General features: G+C 44.7%; 1 protein-coding gene across 7 annotated transcripts in view; it reads left to right on the forward strand.

Annotated features, from left to right (window-relative positions):
- Nucleotides 1–5,698: 5,698 nt before the first annotated feature.
- The window catches only part of TENT4A (terminal nucleotidyltransferase 4A), a 67,223-nt gene continuing 55,778 nt past the window's right edge, over nucleotides 5,699–17,143 (forward strand). For 3 of the 7 annotated variants that reach the window (XM_087760354.1, XM_087760346.1, XM_087760363.1), the window contains exon 1: nucleotides 5,700–7,164. In XM_087760354.1, coding sequence (XP_087616480.1) covers nucleotides 6,329–7,164 — 836 coding nt within the window. In that variant the 5' untranslated portion in view covers nucleotides 5,700–6,328. Of the gene's footprint in view, nucleotides 7,165–17,143 lie in introns of all 7 variants that reach the window. The other 4 variants (XM_087760320.1, XM_087760335.1, XM_087760310.1 and 1 more) reach the window with 4 other exon arrangements.

Raw genomic sequence — 17,143 nt, forward strand, 5'->3', positions numbered from 1 at the left:
AGATCTACTTTTTCCTTCCATTTTAGAGCATGTGCAACCATGCCGTGAATTGGGATCCCTTCCCCTTGCTACGATTCACACAGCAGGTTCTGTATGCCCTCAGCTCTTCTCTACACAACAACCTGGAGAATGACAACTTAAAGATGATCCTGAGACCTCCTAGATTGCAAACATGACTAAGGGAGGAATTCTGATCAGTTCCAGGAATTCGCTCCCATGAACTCTCACGAGAGCCTTCTTAATGTGTTCCCTCAACCTGCCATTCAAAGGCAAGTGATCCTTCTTATAAAAGCAACTCTTCGCACAGTTCTGCATTAACCAGGACAGGAAGACAGAGCACCTGATTTCATACAATTCTTCAGATCCCACTCAGAAAACTACTTTCAAGAGATTTATAGATATTTAATATAAATGTCACTTGTTTATGATCTCTCTCACAGATTACTTTCTATACCTAAAATTATTCTTAAAACCCTCTCTGTTCTTGTTATCACAATTTAATTTCCATGTCTAAACACGCCTTTGAAGAAAAAAAGTCTGTGAGATTTAATTCTCTTCAATTAGGTGTTAGTGCTGGCAGCATATTCTCTCTTAAGAAATCTCACAAGTCTTAAAGGCAGAAATTCCTAATCTCTGCATTAAAAAAGAAGCCTTCCAAAATTGTACCCTTCCAAACTTTTTCTAGATGAGGAACAGAAACAAAATGGAACACAAGAACAATTTAAAAATTTGCATAGACCACCCTTGAAACAGAACAATTAAATAATTATTTGGTTTATGGCACAGAAAACTGTAAAAAAATGCCGTGTTAAGTATTTAATTGCCGTGTAATAAGCCAAGATAAATATTCATAATAGAGCAGCATTTTGAAAGCAATCCCTATCAGAGCCCTAGTTACATCAATGGAAATAGAACGTGGGTACATGAAGGTGACAGGTTTATCTTGCTCCTGTTGTAGTACCCGGTGTCGAAAGGTCTCCAAGACAGAGTTCCCACCAGAAGTGTTGACACACATCCAGCAGTGTGAGGCAAGAATCACACCTGGCTGTCCATGCAACCTCTCCCCCGCAAGCTGCCACCCTGGCTTGTGATCCGCCTCCCGTGCTTTCTCCGTTTACCACCCTGCTATTTTATGTAGGCAGCTAGAAAAGGATTTTCATGTGTATGAACATGCCTGGCTGGAAGCTGCAGCTGTTCAGCTGTTGATTTATCATCTGTTCAGCTTCTCTGACACAGGGCTGGCAACCCTTGTAAGAGCGGGGGAAGACGGAGTGGGAAGAGGAGACGGCTGGTAGTTGACAGCTGTTTCAGCCTCTGCACTTTAATTGGCTCTGAATATGCCTCAACATCCTAAATTTGGCTGACGCTCAGTCTTCATCAGAAGAGGACACAGAGCCACGAAGAAAGGAAGGACTGAGCGAAGTGGAAGGTTTAAGAAGGAAAAGATAACATGATTTTAGCCTGCTTACGGTTATTCATGCCAGGCCTTCTTTAACAGCAGACAGAAGCCATTTTGAAGAAGGTAAAAGCCCATGTTTCCAGAGGACAGATTGCAAGAATGCTCCAAATCATGCCTTGTAAGAACCAGAAACTCTGGATTTCTACTCATTTCCCCATTGTGATCAGCCCCATTTGAGAGATGAAAACTGTCTCTGCTCTCCTGTCCAGGGAGGTATTTACTGAAAAAAATGTGACAAGAATGCAGCTAAGGACACTCTCCCTTTACCTCCTCCCCAACACTGTCTCCTGGTGACTAGCACACTCTGAAGGTCACTTGTTAGAGATGCACCTCCTTGGCTGGATAGCCTTTCTTTCACACCCTCATCCAGCTCAAGACTGTGGTTTGTTCAGTTCTTTTCTCTTCCCGCCTTCAGCAGATACTAGTCTGGTCAGATATACTGCTGAACCCTACTCTCTGTGCCTTCTCCATCCATCCTACGGGCCACAAAGGCTATGAAGAAGGAGATCAGAGCTGGCGAGCATGACGGAGGTGATGCATCAGAAGCTCGCGGTGAGATTGTGGGTGACCAGAATGAAGGTCACATGGGACAAAATCCTGAAGATGTCCCAGAGAGTGTGAACTGTTGGAGAACCTGTCGGTCACCTCTCAGCTGCTGTGTTGCCCTGGTGGAATCACATCCGTGGCAATTCCCAGCTTCAGAGAACAGAACTAAGGTTGCATCACATGCTTATGCTGTATTTGCATCTCATCATTTCCAGGGGTGTAAACTCAGCCATATTAAAGGTGTGAGACACTGCCTGCCTTTATCTGCGTTAATGAGTTCAGAGGGTTCATTAAAAAAAATAGATTAATAGCAAGCATTGGGCAACACTGCCCTGTATATATCCCACTTAGGTATTCAACTCAATTGCCATTATTTACCAAAACATATGAACTATTCACAGAATTCGAATTGCAGTCATCAGGATGTCAAAGTCATCAACTACAAGGTTACCAAAGACTCCAGCGCTGTCACTGTTGCCAAATCAAAGACGTATTTGGCTGAAGCTGAAACTGAAATATAATCTTCATCCAAGAGGGAGCTGTGGTTGTGTTCTCTGTGACAACGAGCCAGATTAAAACACTTTATAACAGATTAATTAAATGACCTCAGAAGTAATGAGACTACATTTTAGTCATCAGTTCTATAACTTCAAAGTTAAATACTTAGTTAAATACAAAGTTAAAGAAACTGAAGTCACGAAAAAAGAGTAGGACATTGTGTTACTGGCATAAAACAGGCAATGCTAGTATGAGGAATTTTAATATGACATTCATTATCTGAATCAAGCATTTGAACTTCCTCACGGCAAACAAGGCATTGTGTCTGCTGAGGTTACGATCTTTTCATTATCTGTGTCCTCACAAGTTCACCAGTGGGAAGGAAGCTCGTTTGAAAAGAAAGCAAATTTTTCTGACGATCAAAACTATATTTGACTTTCAAACTTTTCGAGAGTCTTACCTTCAGCGAGTAGTTTCATTCAGTAAAGAACAACTGAATTAAAACCAACCAGTTTTTTAAAAAAATCAATCCTTGCAAAGGAAATTCTCACTTACTACCTTTAGAGGGAAATTCTCACTTTAAGGAGACAAGATTGGAAACATGCTTTATCTAGATTTCTTAATGAGATGCTAGAAAAAGAGAAGACTAAGAGCTGATGTTAGAAGACGGTAATTTTTCTTGTCCTTGTCCCACAACAGGCCATTGGTTGCTATTTCCTCATATTATACACACTTATGAAGGAACCATGTAACGTCTCCTTTTCTGCAGAGATATTTCACTGACTTGCTGGAAGCTTCGATGAATCATGGGATACATGAGTGAACTGGCATATTAACAAACCATTGCTTAGAGATTTCTCAGAGGAAACTTCCTTCTTCTCCATGTTCTTAAAATGCGGACCCCTGAGTAGGTTGTACCCAAAACTTCCATCCCATGCCCTCTATTACACTCACACAGTATTTGCTGCCTTGACCCCATAGAAAGAACTGACAAAGCACCATCGTAGCTTCAGAAATTCTGTCTACAGGAACACAGTTTAAGTCAGCAAGAGGCAACCCCTTCTGAGAAGACGGTAGCTACTTCAGGAAACAGTCTGGCCCCTTCCAAGACAGCGTTGGGATTGGTGAGTCTCAGGAATACCGTGTCTCTCCTCAATCAAAAGCTGCTTTTGAATTATTGCCTCTTACAAGGCAGTGGTCTCTACCACTTAGACCTCACAATGAAGTTAGAGATAATTTTAGCAAAGTCAAAGTGGGAAATCAGTCCCTCTTGAAAGCGCTGACTTTTAAAAGACGGCAGCAGGGCGGGGAAGGGAATAAAGAAAACAGGTCATGAAATTGCAGAGGTTGAAATTACCTCCATAACATCGGTTCTTGTGTCTGTCTTTTTTTTTTTTTCCAAAACACTGATCAGTACTTCTTTATTAAGATTTTTAACTCAGCAGCTTGAAGATGATCTTCACCTGTTGTGTGAAAAGTCAGAACATGAAACCAAAAAGGTTGAGATCTGGGCTCTGTGGCCTCCTCAGCCTTCTCAGTATTTCAAAGTGGATCTACAAAGCAACCATTCTAACCACCAGCACACCAAACCTGCTAGGCTTGTGGAAATACTGCTGATCCTCGCCTCTCCTTGCTGAACCTGAGCCATGATAGAGGCAAGAATGCAAAGTATTCAGGGCTAAAAGAAGAAAGAGACAGGGTAATTCTGTGGTTTATTTCTTATGGCATTTATATGAAAAGAACAGAGTTGAGGGACGTGGTTGGTTGTCTCCATTTAAGTTCAGTTAAAAGCAAAACAAAACAAAAATAACCAAAATCCTTTGGGAAGATGGACTGTAAAACCAAGGACTGCTATCAGTAACTGAAGCGGCTGAAATCTGTGCTGAAGATCTGTTTACCGAGTTGACCACGCAAGTTAGAAGGGCGCTTTGGTTTCATCAGGTGGAAATTCTGGCGAACATGCTTTTATATGAGACAAGCTTAACGTCTCTTTCATGTGGTTTGGTTTTGGTTAGCTTATTGTGTACTTTTATGTGTAGTTTGGCTGTTATTCCTGAAAACAGATCTGTTTCTTAACAAAAACAAATGAATGACTCGCTCTTGCTAAGTGACTTCCAAGAATAAACATTAGGCTGTCACCCTCAAATCAGTTTCTCTTGCTCTGAAGTCTAAGGGTATAGTTAGAGAATACAGCGGCATCAAATACAACCGCCCTCTGCTAACAAATGACAGTCCTGTTCTCTCATCCTCCCTCCACCCCTGCCTTAGTGCCAGCTCTGATCACAAAGTAAGCTCATTCAGAATGAACTGCTGAAAACAATTACTTTTCTTCCCAGTGCAGTTTTCCGCTGAATTAACAAGTTAAATTGGTCCAATGATCAATATCAGGGCTTGTGCAAGGGAGCAGGGAAAGGGAGCAGCAGGATTATTATTATTATTATTTTCTCCTCTTCTGTGGCAGTAAGTTGTTAGATCACCTAGGATGTACTGCGCAACTGCATCGGAGGGCTGTTGTAACTGGGATTCCCCGATAGTGTTTGTCATTATGCACGTACAACCCTTCTGTCTGCTGTTCTGCAGTCAGGTAAGGACTGTATCCAACTGACTGGCGATTCCTGGACCACTGGAGACTCTGGGGGTACCCCGGGGAGAGGACACTTGATCCATACCCGTGCTGAAGCTGCTCAAGGAAAAGGCCAAACCACTGGATTAGAAAGAGCACAGTTATGAACATCATTCTGCAAGGCTCCCTGTCAGAGCCGATCTTTAGACCACGGAAGAAACACAGTGCATCCGCATTCGACCCCACTCCAGCAGCCATATGCATTTTACCCAGCGATCCCTGCACACGGAACCCCTCCATTACAGAGACACCCCCTGGAACGGGCGCTGACCCCCTGAGACTCAAGCCCAATAAAACCCTAGAGTCCCCAGTGTTAACGTGGTACTTGGCGGTGCTTCCTTGGTGCTAGGGAGACCAGCGGGAGAGCCTGCCCTTGCCCGCGAACCGTGCGCTCCTGCCCGCCCGCTTCTGGGCCTCCCCTTCCCCGCAGGGGTCAGCCCCCGCGCCGCCGGCCGCTCGGCCCCGCTGGAGGCGGGCGGGCCCGCCTCTGCTCGCAACTCCCCCTCAGAATTCACCCTCCTCTCTCCGTGGGAGCCGGGCGGCCCCCCTCCGAAGGGACAAGACCCGGCACCGAGGAGACAACGCGGTGCCTGTGGAACACCGCCGCCAACGGCAGGGCGGCCAGCGCGGCCCCGCCGGGCGCAGCGGCGGCTGAAGCGGGGCCGCTCGGCGCAGGCGCGGAGGACGCCGAGCCCCCTCCGTCCCGCCCGAGCGCTGCCGAGCGCTCCCGACCTCCTCCGGGCGCGCAGGCGCGCAGGGGCGAGCGCGGCGGGGCGGGGGGAGCCTCCCGGCGCCCTCCCGCCTCCCCTCCCCGCGGGGCGGCCAGCGCGCATGTGCGGTTGCCAGGGCGGCCGTCTCCGGTGAAGGTTTAAAATCTGCGGGGCATGCGCGGAGCCGCTTCTGGCCCTGGCGAGGGGGACGCCACATTGGAACGGCGAGCGGAGCGCTCCGGGCAGCGCCGGGCCGGGTACAGTTTTGCGCCGCCTCCGCTCCTCCCGAGCCGCGCTCGCCCGGCCTCGCCCGGCTCTGCCCCCCTCCCCGCCCGCCCTGCCCCCCCGCGACACATGCCGCTGCTGCCGGCCCGCGTCTAGCGCCGCTGCCGGGCCCGGCGCGCTGAGGCGAGGGAGTGCGCGGCGGGCGGTGAGCGGGCGGCGGCGCGGCGCTCTGGCCGGGCCGTGAGGGTCGGAGGCGGGCGGGCGTGGATGGATCCCCGCGTGGCCTGGATCCAGCCCGAGCAGAAAGGCCCCGCGAATGCGCTGTGGATGCAGATCTGGGAGACCTCGCAGGGCGTGGGGGGCCGGGGCGGCGCCAGCTTCCCGCACTACCTCTGCCTTAACTCCCCGGCGCTGGACTCGGCCGCCGCCGCCTCCCCGCCCCGCGGCCACAGCTGCGTGCGGCTCGGGGCGCCCGGCGGCGGCGCCTGCTGCTCCTCTTCCTCGCCGCCTTCGCCTTCGCCTTCCCCTCCGGCCTTGCTGGCCGGACTGGTTCCCGCTGCCACCGCCGGCCCCGCGGCGGTGAACGGCGGCGGCGGCGAGGGAGGGCGGCGGCTGCAGAAGTCGCCCTCCGTCTCTTCCTCGTCCTCCTGCTCGTCGGTGGAGTCCGGCACCGAGAGCCCCGGCTTCTCCTCCTCGGGATCGTGCAGCGGCGGCGGAGGCGGCGGCTCCTCCTCTTCCTCCTGCGGCCCCCGGGCGGCGGCGGTGGCTCCTCCCGGGCTGCTGGGCAGCGGGGCCGGACCCGGGGAGTTTTTTAACTTCCACGAGAACAAAGTGAACGGCGTGAACGGGCACCACCAGCCCCCGCACCTGGCGCGCAGCCCCCACCCGCCGCCGCCGGCGTCGCCCCAGCAGCACCAGTACCACCCGGGCCGCAGGAAACGGGAGAATAAAGCCAGCACCTATGGGATGAATTACCTGCTCTCCGGCAGCCGAGGCCTCGCCGTCAACAGCTCCCCCCACCAGCAGCGGCAGCCGCCCCCGCCAGCGCTGCAGAGCCCCGGCACACCCTGGAAGACCAGGAAATACAGCCCGGGCGTCCAGGGGTGAGCAGCCGGGGCCCCGGGGGCTGCTGCGGCCCGAGAGGCAAGGGGGACCTCGGCCGCCTCTCCTGCGGGCGCGGGGGCGGGGAGGTCGGGCTCAGGCGGGCTCCTCCGGAGCCGGCTGCGGCAGCGAGGCCGATGGTAGGGGGTGGCGGGCGCAGAACCGTGTTCTTCGGTGCATCCCCTTGGTCTGTGCCGGCTGGGTGGCTCCTGGCCGAAGCAGCGGTGCAGGCGGGGCCCGGGAGCCCTGGGCCTTGCAGTAGGTCGAGAGGTGAAGTCACCAGGCCGCTATCAAAGGGCACCTAGGGTAATTAAAGCCACCGTGGGTGGGGGACGCTCGACAAAGCTCCCAGGGGTCGGATTCCGATTGCAAGGGGGAAGTGGAAGGCTTCAGCTCAGAGGAGCTCGAAGAAGACTCTTGCACTAATTTTTAAGCGCTTCTGCTTGGGCTGTAGCAGACGGGGTACTTTGGGGAGCGTTAGGGACATCAGTTGAAAGGGAAGTGCCCAATTCTGGCTGAAATGAGCATGAAAGTCAATGTGGTCTTAGAATGTTTTTGAGGGATATGTTCTATCTCTAGAGTAGATTGAGCCAGCCAATATCGGAAGTAAAATCTTGGCTTTCTAAAGAGAATGCTTTTACCAAGCTTATCCTATCCTGTAGCCGTAACTTTCTCATATAAGTGGATAGTTGGTAAGGCTGAGTATTCACTTTGGTCCGACCAGCATGTAGAAGGGACTAAACTTGAACAAAGCACCTCTGGGGTTCTTCGTGAGGTTTCTATATTTCAGCTGTCAAATTTCACTCAGTCAAGGGGAAATGTTGCTTTCTAATGTTAAGATTATTTTATTCATGGCAAAAGTGCTAGCTGCACTGATTGACCATAGCAGATTTCTGATGTCACTTCAAAAATAGTTTCTTGGAACTCCTAAAATCCAAGACCCTTGGATGCCCATGGAGTAAAGGCGCTGCATGCTTGTAGAGGGAAATAAAAATAACAGGGTAAACTTTCAGAGCTGGAGAAATTTAAGTGAGATATTTAACTTAAGGACAGCGTCTTCTGTTCTGGGTGGTACTGTCAGGCATTGAGTAAGTTGAAGTTATCCAGAAGTATTAAAAGATGATTTTAAAGTTCTGTTTTTGCAAACCATTGCCTCTCCTGGGGAGGACAAGACTTGTGACTACTACTTTTTAATTCCAAACTGACACCAAAAATGAAAATGGCTTCCAGCAAGCTAAGATTTGGATGTTTAATAGGTGTCATATGCTAGGAGCTTTGGGTGCTGTACTAATAAGATGTATGTCTAAAATTCCGATATTATCTTAAAAATAGTCTGAACTTATTTGTTTTATTTAATTTCCATAGAGATGCAGTAGAACACTGAGTTAATAATTTATCTGTGTAAGACAGGTCCATGTCACTGAGGTAGATCTCCAGGCAGGCGGATGAGAGAGTTGCCTGAGGTCACCCAGCAGGTCTATGGCAAACCTGGGAATTGAATCCAGGCACTGCAGGTACTGTCCTCTTGTTGTTAGGCAGCAGCACCTATGCCAATCACATGCCCTTCCATCTTCTGCCCTTTTCTGTTGGCTTTCCTTTAATAAAGGTTATGCCACTTTTCAAGTATAAGTTTGTAGAGAATCCATACACAAGTAAATTGTTTAGCCAAGCTTCAGTTGCACTATTCAGTTCCGTAATGCAGGTTGTTCTTTTGCTGATGAGTTAATGACAAGTTCTTGGCTAAATATCTTTGAAAGTGGAAGCTGTGTTTCCTGATCTTCTGTCCTTCTGTCAAGGATCTGTATTACTACAGTGAGACCTGACAGTAGGGGTGGGACACCGGTAACTACAGCATGTGTGATCCCATAGTTCCAGACTGGCTCATGATTAATTTGTCAAATCATTAAGCTTCACAAAACTGTACAAATGTCATAGCTTTCCTTAGAGTAGCAGGGAACTAGTGCTGAAGGAGAGCATGGAAGTTGAGACCATAGACTTACATATGAGGAGCAGTTTCTGCCTTAAACTTTGAGTTCTGTTACCCAAGGTGAATCCCAGACAAGCGTGTAATCTAAAACAATTTTCTGTTTGGTGTTAGAAAATTTTCGTATGAAGTACTTGCATGATTGAAATAACAAAAGTATTGTCACTCATGGAGTGCTTTTAGGTGTCTATCTTCTGCAGTAATTCCTGACTACTGGTGAATTTAACTTCGTTTTCCTGAAGCCAGGCTGGTGTATTATTTGGCTTCTCAAATAAAAATGCACCAAAAAGACTGGGGTGGAAACAGATCCCTACAGAAGTTTCATCTGAATCCTTTATGTTCCTGATTCATTGCCTGGTGTTACTTTGAACTGCCAGCCCAGTCCTGAAGCATCGCTTCTGTAACTGTGATGGTCGATTGACAGAGCATCTTCAGTGGTGTCAAACTGGTGTACGCAATTGTCAAAAAATGTGATCCTTACAACCTTCAGTTGCAGTCTGCTGTGGACGTAGATTATAGGAAGAAGGACTTGATCATTGGTGCTCTTGTGCTCGTATTATACATGAATGTCAGAGCTTACTCTGCCGTGAATATCGTTCTCTGCAGAATGTTTTTCTACAATTTCCAAGTGATACGCAATAGCTCACAGTGTTACTATAGCGTCTTTTGGTAACAGACTAAGAAGGGTAATCTCTTTTGCCCTACCCCAGGGTGCAGTACTACTTTGGATGAAATGCCTGCATGCTTTGAAATAGTACTGTGCTGTCTCCGCTTTCTCATTCAGAGCTGGAGAGGGTCTGTAGCAGTGCAAGTCATCACCATTTTTTTTCAAATGGATCGTGTTCAGTGGCTTTGTGATGGTAGGTGTGGTGACATTTAGGAAAGCTTTATGTTGTAAAGTCTGTGTTTAGTTCTATGTACAGCATTCCTTTTTTCTAGTGGACTCCCACCTATTGCTTTTACCACCTTCTGACAGTAGCATGCCAATTGTTGTGTTGTAAAGGAAATTCTCCCTCTCGTAAAACACAAGTGTGAATAGCCATGCTTGATTAGATTTCATGCTAAAGCTATGCTTTAGGATGCCCTATATTGACCTGCGTCATCTTTTTCCAGATTTTTGGAAGGTAAGGAGTGAAGTGAATGAAGCCATATTTATTCCAGTGCTTCAACAGATTGATTAATATAGCAACAGTGTAAAGTGTTAAATGCCTGGGTTTAGGTTAGGAGCACAGCACAGCAGAGGTGACAAAATGATTGGTTTCAGATGTGATGCAGATAAGTGTCCTTTAATATTATAAGGTTAGCTCAAACTACTATGACTGATGTTCAGAACTACATGTGGTTTCTTGCTGCTGTAAAGTGTCCTCTCGAGTGGCTTTAAACTACTTTTAGCATCTTAGTCTGCCTTCTTTGTACATCAAAGTAAACCTTCTGTTTCTGTAAAGTCAGTATTTTAAATATATCTGACTAGTTTAACATCTAGAGAGTTTAAAAGTGCTGGAATTTTATTTCAAAATATGGAATCACGCTATTCTAAACTTTTTGCTAAGGAGACTACTGCTAGGTTTGCACTGCTTGGGTACACAGCTAATAGGGCACTTTGTCTTAAGGTGTAGCTAATTGCTTCTGATCAGTATCTGATTTAATTCTTCTGCTTCTTAATATGAATTTAACAAAGTAAGTAAAGAATTAAGGCATTTTTAATAATATGAGCCTGTTCTGCTTAATACTTTCAACTAACTTTTTCAGATTAGTTGTAGATGTTGAATGAGATTGGTGCTGAAATACTTGGTGCATATGCTTGGTACATTGCAGTGCTGTGCAGAGACAACAGAACTAGCTTGTTGAGGATTAGTGTGGATACCAGAAGTGTTATGATACTTTGGAATGGTGCTCTGCCCAGACTAATTAGCACTGGATAGCACCTGATGATTTACTGCATTCATTTTTCCCCTCCAGACCTGTTGTCTTTAACTGTCTCTTGATAATGACGCAAAAGTTGTGTTGTAGAGCACAAGGGCGCAAGCACATTTGGTTAGGCTGAAGGGGGATTCAGGCCAGCGTTGTCTGGTGACCACAGCAGATACTTGGGGTGGGTTCTCATAAGCAAGGTAAGCTTATGACGATGCTTCTCCAGAAGACTTGCTTCAGCGTTCACCAGTTTGCAGCTGAAGGATACTGTTTACCACAAGTGATGTCCAGAGATTGATTGCTCTAGCTACTCAGATGTGGTGGTGTTACTATATACTAAGTCTATACTGGGTTTTGTTTTTCTTCACCTGTATGCTGAAGTGTTTCTAATTCCAGTCTTACTGGGTTTTTTTGCTTTTATATTGCTGAACTTCGGTGACCAAGATAAATTCAATTACTGAGTTTTGTGCAATGTGCTATTAAAAACACATTGCATTCAGGACCTTCCATAGCTCTAGTTCCATGTTTGTCAACCCTTGCTTCTTATGCTGCTGTCAGAGCTGGACAATGGAAATTAATGTGTAGGGATGTGACATTGTCAGTTCCTTTTGCAAATTTTATTTTCTTGTGCTTTGGCTGAGCTGAAAAAATGCAGACTTTGGAAACTCTGTGAAGCCTTTACTGTCTGCACTGGGGTGTCCAGCCCTTTTGAGGGCTTTAAGGGATTCCTAAAGGTGGTATTCTAGCTCCTCCCTGTACTTAACAGTGTTGTCTTGCTCTAATACCTTCTAATAAAGAATCAACACAATGGGCTATGCTTCATCTGTTAAGTCATTAATGTCTGTTATCTGCAATGTTAGGTGGATACCTGTAGTGAAGGCATTAATGTAAGAGGCAGGCAGTGCTGGCAGTGTACACTCAGTTCTTGTTTCATCTGGCTTTAGGATCAGGGCAGAACTAGGCAGTATGCAAGGAGGAGGGTGGGAGTGGTTGCCTTTTAGTTGTAGTAAATGTCTAGAGAGAGACTTGAGAGAGCATCAGGATGTGGTTGAACAGATTGTTTTCATGCCTAAAGGTTGGTACGCAGCAGAGTTCAAGGGTAGCTGCTGGATGAATTGTCAAAAGAACAGAACATCTCTTTTTGCGGCCGGCTAAGTTGACTGGAGTAGGTGAAGCTCAAAGTTTCCTTGTAAAGTGGATGCCTAGTGTAGAGTTAGAGACTGATGTTTTCGGTAATGGAATAAAAGGAATATTTTGTCAGCAGTAGATTTGAGAGAGAACATAGTACTAGAGGTCAGAAAGGCTGAGCTACAGTAGTAAAACATGAGAAGGCTTTGCATGACAGGTGCTCACATCTGTGTATAACGGAGAATGGGACATGTTTGGAGCAGTTTAATCTGGCATCAGCTTCATGATGCTTTTTGCAGTTGTTAGGCTTTGGCAGTAGAGATAATTGGCACTAAGAACATCAACAGCTGTACTGGGTGAGACCATTAGAAGCCAGTGCCAAATGTTGGGAGAAGAATATATCAACATGAGCCTGTGGTGATATTTCCTGGAATAATCTCTCAGATTTCAGTCATCTATGGTTCTCTGACTACCTGGGCTACAGGATGTGCATTGTTAAGCTTGTTGTGGATTTTATGTATGAATTTTTTATCTCATCTTGAGCTGGTATGAGTTGCTGCCATCAGCAGTGTCCTGTGGCAAGGTGTTCCTCAGTTAAGCTATGCATTATGTAAAGATCCAGGTTTTTTTGTCCTGAGGCTGTAGCTGCTGCCAGCCATGGGTCTGTGCATTAATGAGGCAGTCCATGAGTGTTCTTTGCAGCTGACTTGAAAGAGGTAAGGGAAAAGTAGAATCACCTGACAGTTGTCTGTTTTCTAGTCTATTTAATCACTCCTATTGAAGCTGTTGCCTGCCTCTAGGTGTTTATCACCTCTGTATGCTTTACACTTCTGTTTTATCTTTGGGACTTGGACGAACCAGACCTGTGTGTGATAGCGTCACAGTATTCCTACATCTTGGGCTATCTTGTTCTATCTTGTACTTTGCTTCCTGATTACTAACATGGGACTTGCCTGTTCTTTTTGGCTACTGAGTATTGAACAGACCTTTTAACAGAATTCTTATTTCAAGATCTTGATTCTCAGTGTTAGAGCTGGTGCAGAGCCCCTCATTGCATCTTTGTAAAGATAGGATCTTCTCATATGCCTCTGTTGTGCTTATATTTATCCTATCTGAAATTCTGCCTGCTACTTCATTGTGCAGTCTGTATTTTAATGTCCATCTGCAGTTCTTAAGCTGGCTTATTCTAGATAACCTTGCAGCCTCAGACTTTTCTGCTTTACTATTTGTCCCCTTGCCAGATCACTTATGAGGATGCTGACTAGCATAGGGCACTTCGGGGCTTCACTGGTGACCTTCCTTTAATATGGAAGCTAAGAGTTCCAGCTGCTTGTTTTCTGTTTAAAACAGTTCTTTATCTACATGAAGGTCTTCCCCCTCATCCCATGTCAGCTTAGTTTGTTTGTAAGCCTTCATAAGGACATGTGGGACCATTATCAAATGCCATTTGGAAATCCAGGTAGATAACAATTTCCTTTGTGGTTCACTGATTCTTGCAAATAATTCCTAGTGGTTTTCTTTAAGGCACTACTTCCATTTATGAAAGCTATGTTGACATCTTGATATAGTCATAACTATGCATGTGTTGCGTGGATTCTACTTTTGACTAGTTTGACTATTATGAATGTCAAAACTAATGCTTTTAAATTAAAAAGAAAGATTGCTGCTTGATGTTCTTCTGATACAGATGCAGTATCAAGTGAGTGCTGCTTTTGGTGAATACCAAATTGCCAGGAACAGATTTTGCTGTGAAGTATTTTCTACTAAAAAGTTGGCTTGGGACAAGTTCTTCCTGTATAGTTAGGGATCAGGGAAACCTCTGAGGCATTAAAAAAGAAAAAAAAGACCCCCTCCCCCTCAGCTTCTTTTTGTCATGCATTGTGATCACTTAACTTTCTCTGTTCTGATCACTTAATTCACTTAAAAGAAGCAGGTTTTTGGGCTCCTGAGCTATGTTATCCTTTCTCAAGCATATGTTTGCATCTCATTAAGTTGTTCCTCATAATCCTTCTTGATATCCTTAATCTTCCAATCCTCTTTTCCTGTTTTGTACATGACTTCAGGGTTTCTGAAGATATCTTCTGATGGAATCCTGTGACAAGGTAGTAGAAGCTCTTTTTTTCCCTAAAATGTGATTAGTGATGCCTGCTTTTGCTGAACAACCAGTGTGATATCTTTAATAGTCTCTGAAACACCTTATTCTTTTGGTTGAGATTCTTAAATTAAGAAGCTTCCTCTTTTGTATGGTGAACTGCAGCAGTACTTAAATCCAGAAAGGGCTTTTCTACTTTGAATGTGCAGGGTTTGCTGCTAGTGGTGCTTTGACGGATGCATTTTGAATTAGACTCTGCTGCTTGAGATCATGTCAAGAGTTGCTTCTCTTAAATGTTTCAGTGGCTAACCTGGTGTAATGCATACCTGATCTACATGGGCATAATTAGTCTCTCATCACTAATGTGTTTCTGCTGTTGCAACCTTTCTGACTTGTCTGGGATGTTAATCACTTGCTAACTTTGGGCATTTGGAAAAGAATAGTATTAAGACAGGAATTTCAGTGTTTAGCGGTTCTATTTATTGGCATAGCAAGCTTGCTGATTCAGTTCCAAGGTTTAACATATGGTATGCTCCTTCACTGAAGCAACAAAATAATTATGTGATGTTTTCTTGGTAGTGTGGTGAAGTCCAGCACCCAAAGTCAGGAGTAATGTACAGCTATTCAGAAGCTTATGTAGCGGATCTATTTTGCCATGTATTAACTTGGAGGTATATATCAGTTTCTTTTCTAGATTTTTATAATGCGTCTTTTTCAAAGTACATCCAGCCACTAATAAAGTAATTGGTTGGGTTTTATTGGATTGACATACTTTGCAAAAATAGATCAGTTTTTGATTCTTTTTCTCTTCCAAAATGCAAACAAATTGGGTTACTTAAGTCTGGAAATTTGCAGTGTAAATCAGTCCAACAAGCTTAGTTTCTCGAGTGTGTGAACTGTCAAAGTGCTCCTAAGAGGTAAAATTTAATTGGGAAGAACCTCAATCTAAAATTTGGACTGGCTCTGACTTGTGTGTGGGGCAAAGAGAAAGCTTAGACAGGAAATAAGAACAACATGATCTCTTGTGGAAGAGGTACAATGTATTTTATAAACTACTCTTTTTGTTCTGTGGATGAGAACAAAAGTACTTTTTTTCTTCCATTCTCTCCTTAGTAGCTAACTTGCAAAGTAAGCTCGATTCTTATTTGAATGTAGTATTTAGGGTACCTACCTGTGAAACATTCACAGCTCTGATTCATAAGTTCTGTATAGCTGAGATTTTATTTTTATTCTGCCACTCTGAGTTTGCTGCCTTCCATACGGTTACAGTGACAAAGATAATTGCTGTCTGAGTTATGTAGTAATATGAAACTGATTTGGTGTAGCAGTACAGTCTGTGAACATAGCACTGTGTTTTCATAGTTTCTCTCAGCTGTAAGGCTAGAACATTGCATAGGGCATAGAGTACTGTTACCTGAGTGTTACTGGTAGTGAGGAGGACTGGTATAAAAAAGTAAAGGCACCTGATGGCTGTTGTGAGTGGGGAGGGAAGGGAAGAATTTCTCCTTTTCTTGGTCATAGTTCTATTTTTGCTACTTTTGCAGATGTCTTAATCTTAGATCACATTGGAAAAAGTGTGTATCAGAATATACTATTGCTTTCAATCATATATATTCTCCTTTATTTCACTAAACAGTGTTCCTGAGTTTTAGACTGTAACACTGATTCCAAGTATTGAATGCATTTGATTGTTGTAGTGTAAGATTTCACCTGCATTTCCATGATAATGCAATGGCGCTTTGCAGTAGTTGTAGGTGAAGGTATAGTTCAAGGGATTTCTGAACTACGTACAGTGGCTGCTGGGCCTTTCACCATTTAATCTTGAGGCAGTGAAGTCCTCAGGCACGTTTCAGAGTTCATACTTCATTGAAAGAACATACCCTGTTATTTGTAACCTTTATTTCAACAAAGCTTCTGTTGAAATGCTGCCTATGCCTCTCCATTTCTTTGCTTCCCTTTTCTACTCACCCCTAGTGTTACACCCACCTGCTTTAACTGTGGCATCTATTCTTTCCTTTTGTAAGGATTCTCGGCTTTTTTGAAAAGTGCTAGACTTTTCAGTTAGAAAAATATTCTTTACTTACTAGAATGAGTATGTTTTTAAAAAGAATCAGTTGTACTACATAAATGATGCAGTCATGTTTCTATCTGTTCCTTTAGAATAAATTAATGTGCTTAGTAGTGTAGACATGATGTTGAAAAGAAACAGGATGCTTACTTGAGGGAACAAAGTCTCTGTAGCTTTTTACTCACCTTGTAGTTTGTTGATGCTGTTTTGAGAATTTCATTTCACTGCATTGAAGTTAGCCCTTGAAGTAACAAGTCAATGTTGTATGTAATGATAGCTGTAAATACAGTAAGTGATGAGTAAAGTAAATGATCTCCTTTCTTAGAAACCTGCCTTAAGGAAAAACATTACAGAAGTCTGAGAATGTCTCCTGAGTATTATTTTAACCTGAAGACTAGAAGTGTCTGCCTTTCCTAAAACAGTAAAAGGGATAAATTTTTGGTAAACAAAAGGTGTCAATTCTGTTGCATAGTTCAGGCTGTAAGCAGTGGATGTTTACTGTGCTTAGCAATAGCCTGGAGCAACCTACCATTCACTAATGTTGTTAAAATTAGCAAGCTGAATAGTGTGGCAAGTACAAATAGCCTCTCTTCTGCATCCCTGCATTCTAATCTTTGCATTAAGAGTACAGTTATTTCACCAAGCTTTGTTCCCAGTGCTTCTATAAATGTAGTGAAACTGGCTTGTGAAAAAGTCACTTAAAATGCCTGTGTTTGCTAGGAAAGTAGTATAATAGGCATCTTAAAATGTGATACGAGATAGCTAGGTGCTGGGATGCTGTGGGAGCCCAAGTTCTTT

Source organism: Nipponia nippon, unplaced genomic scaffold (genome assembly GCF_047370975.1).
Source record: "Nipponia nippon isolate SJK-2023a ecotype South Korea unplaced genomic scaffold, ASM4737097v1 scaffold_1, whole genome shotgun sequence".
Taxonomy (NCBI): domain Eukaryota; kingdom Metazoa; phylum Chordata; class Aves; order Pelecaniformes; family Threskiornithidae; genus Nipponia; species Nipponia nippon.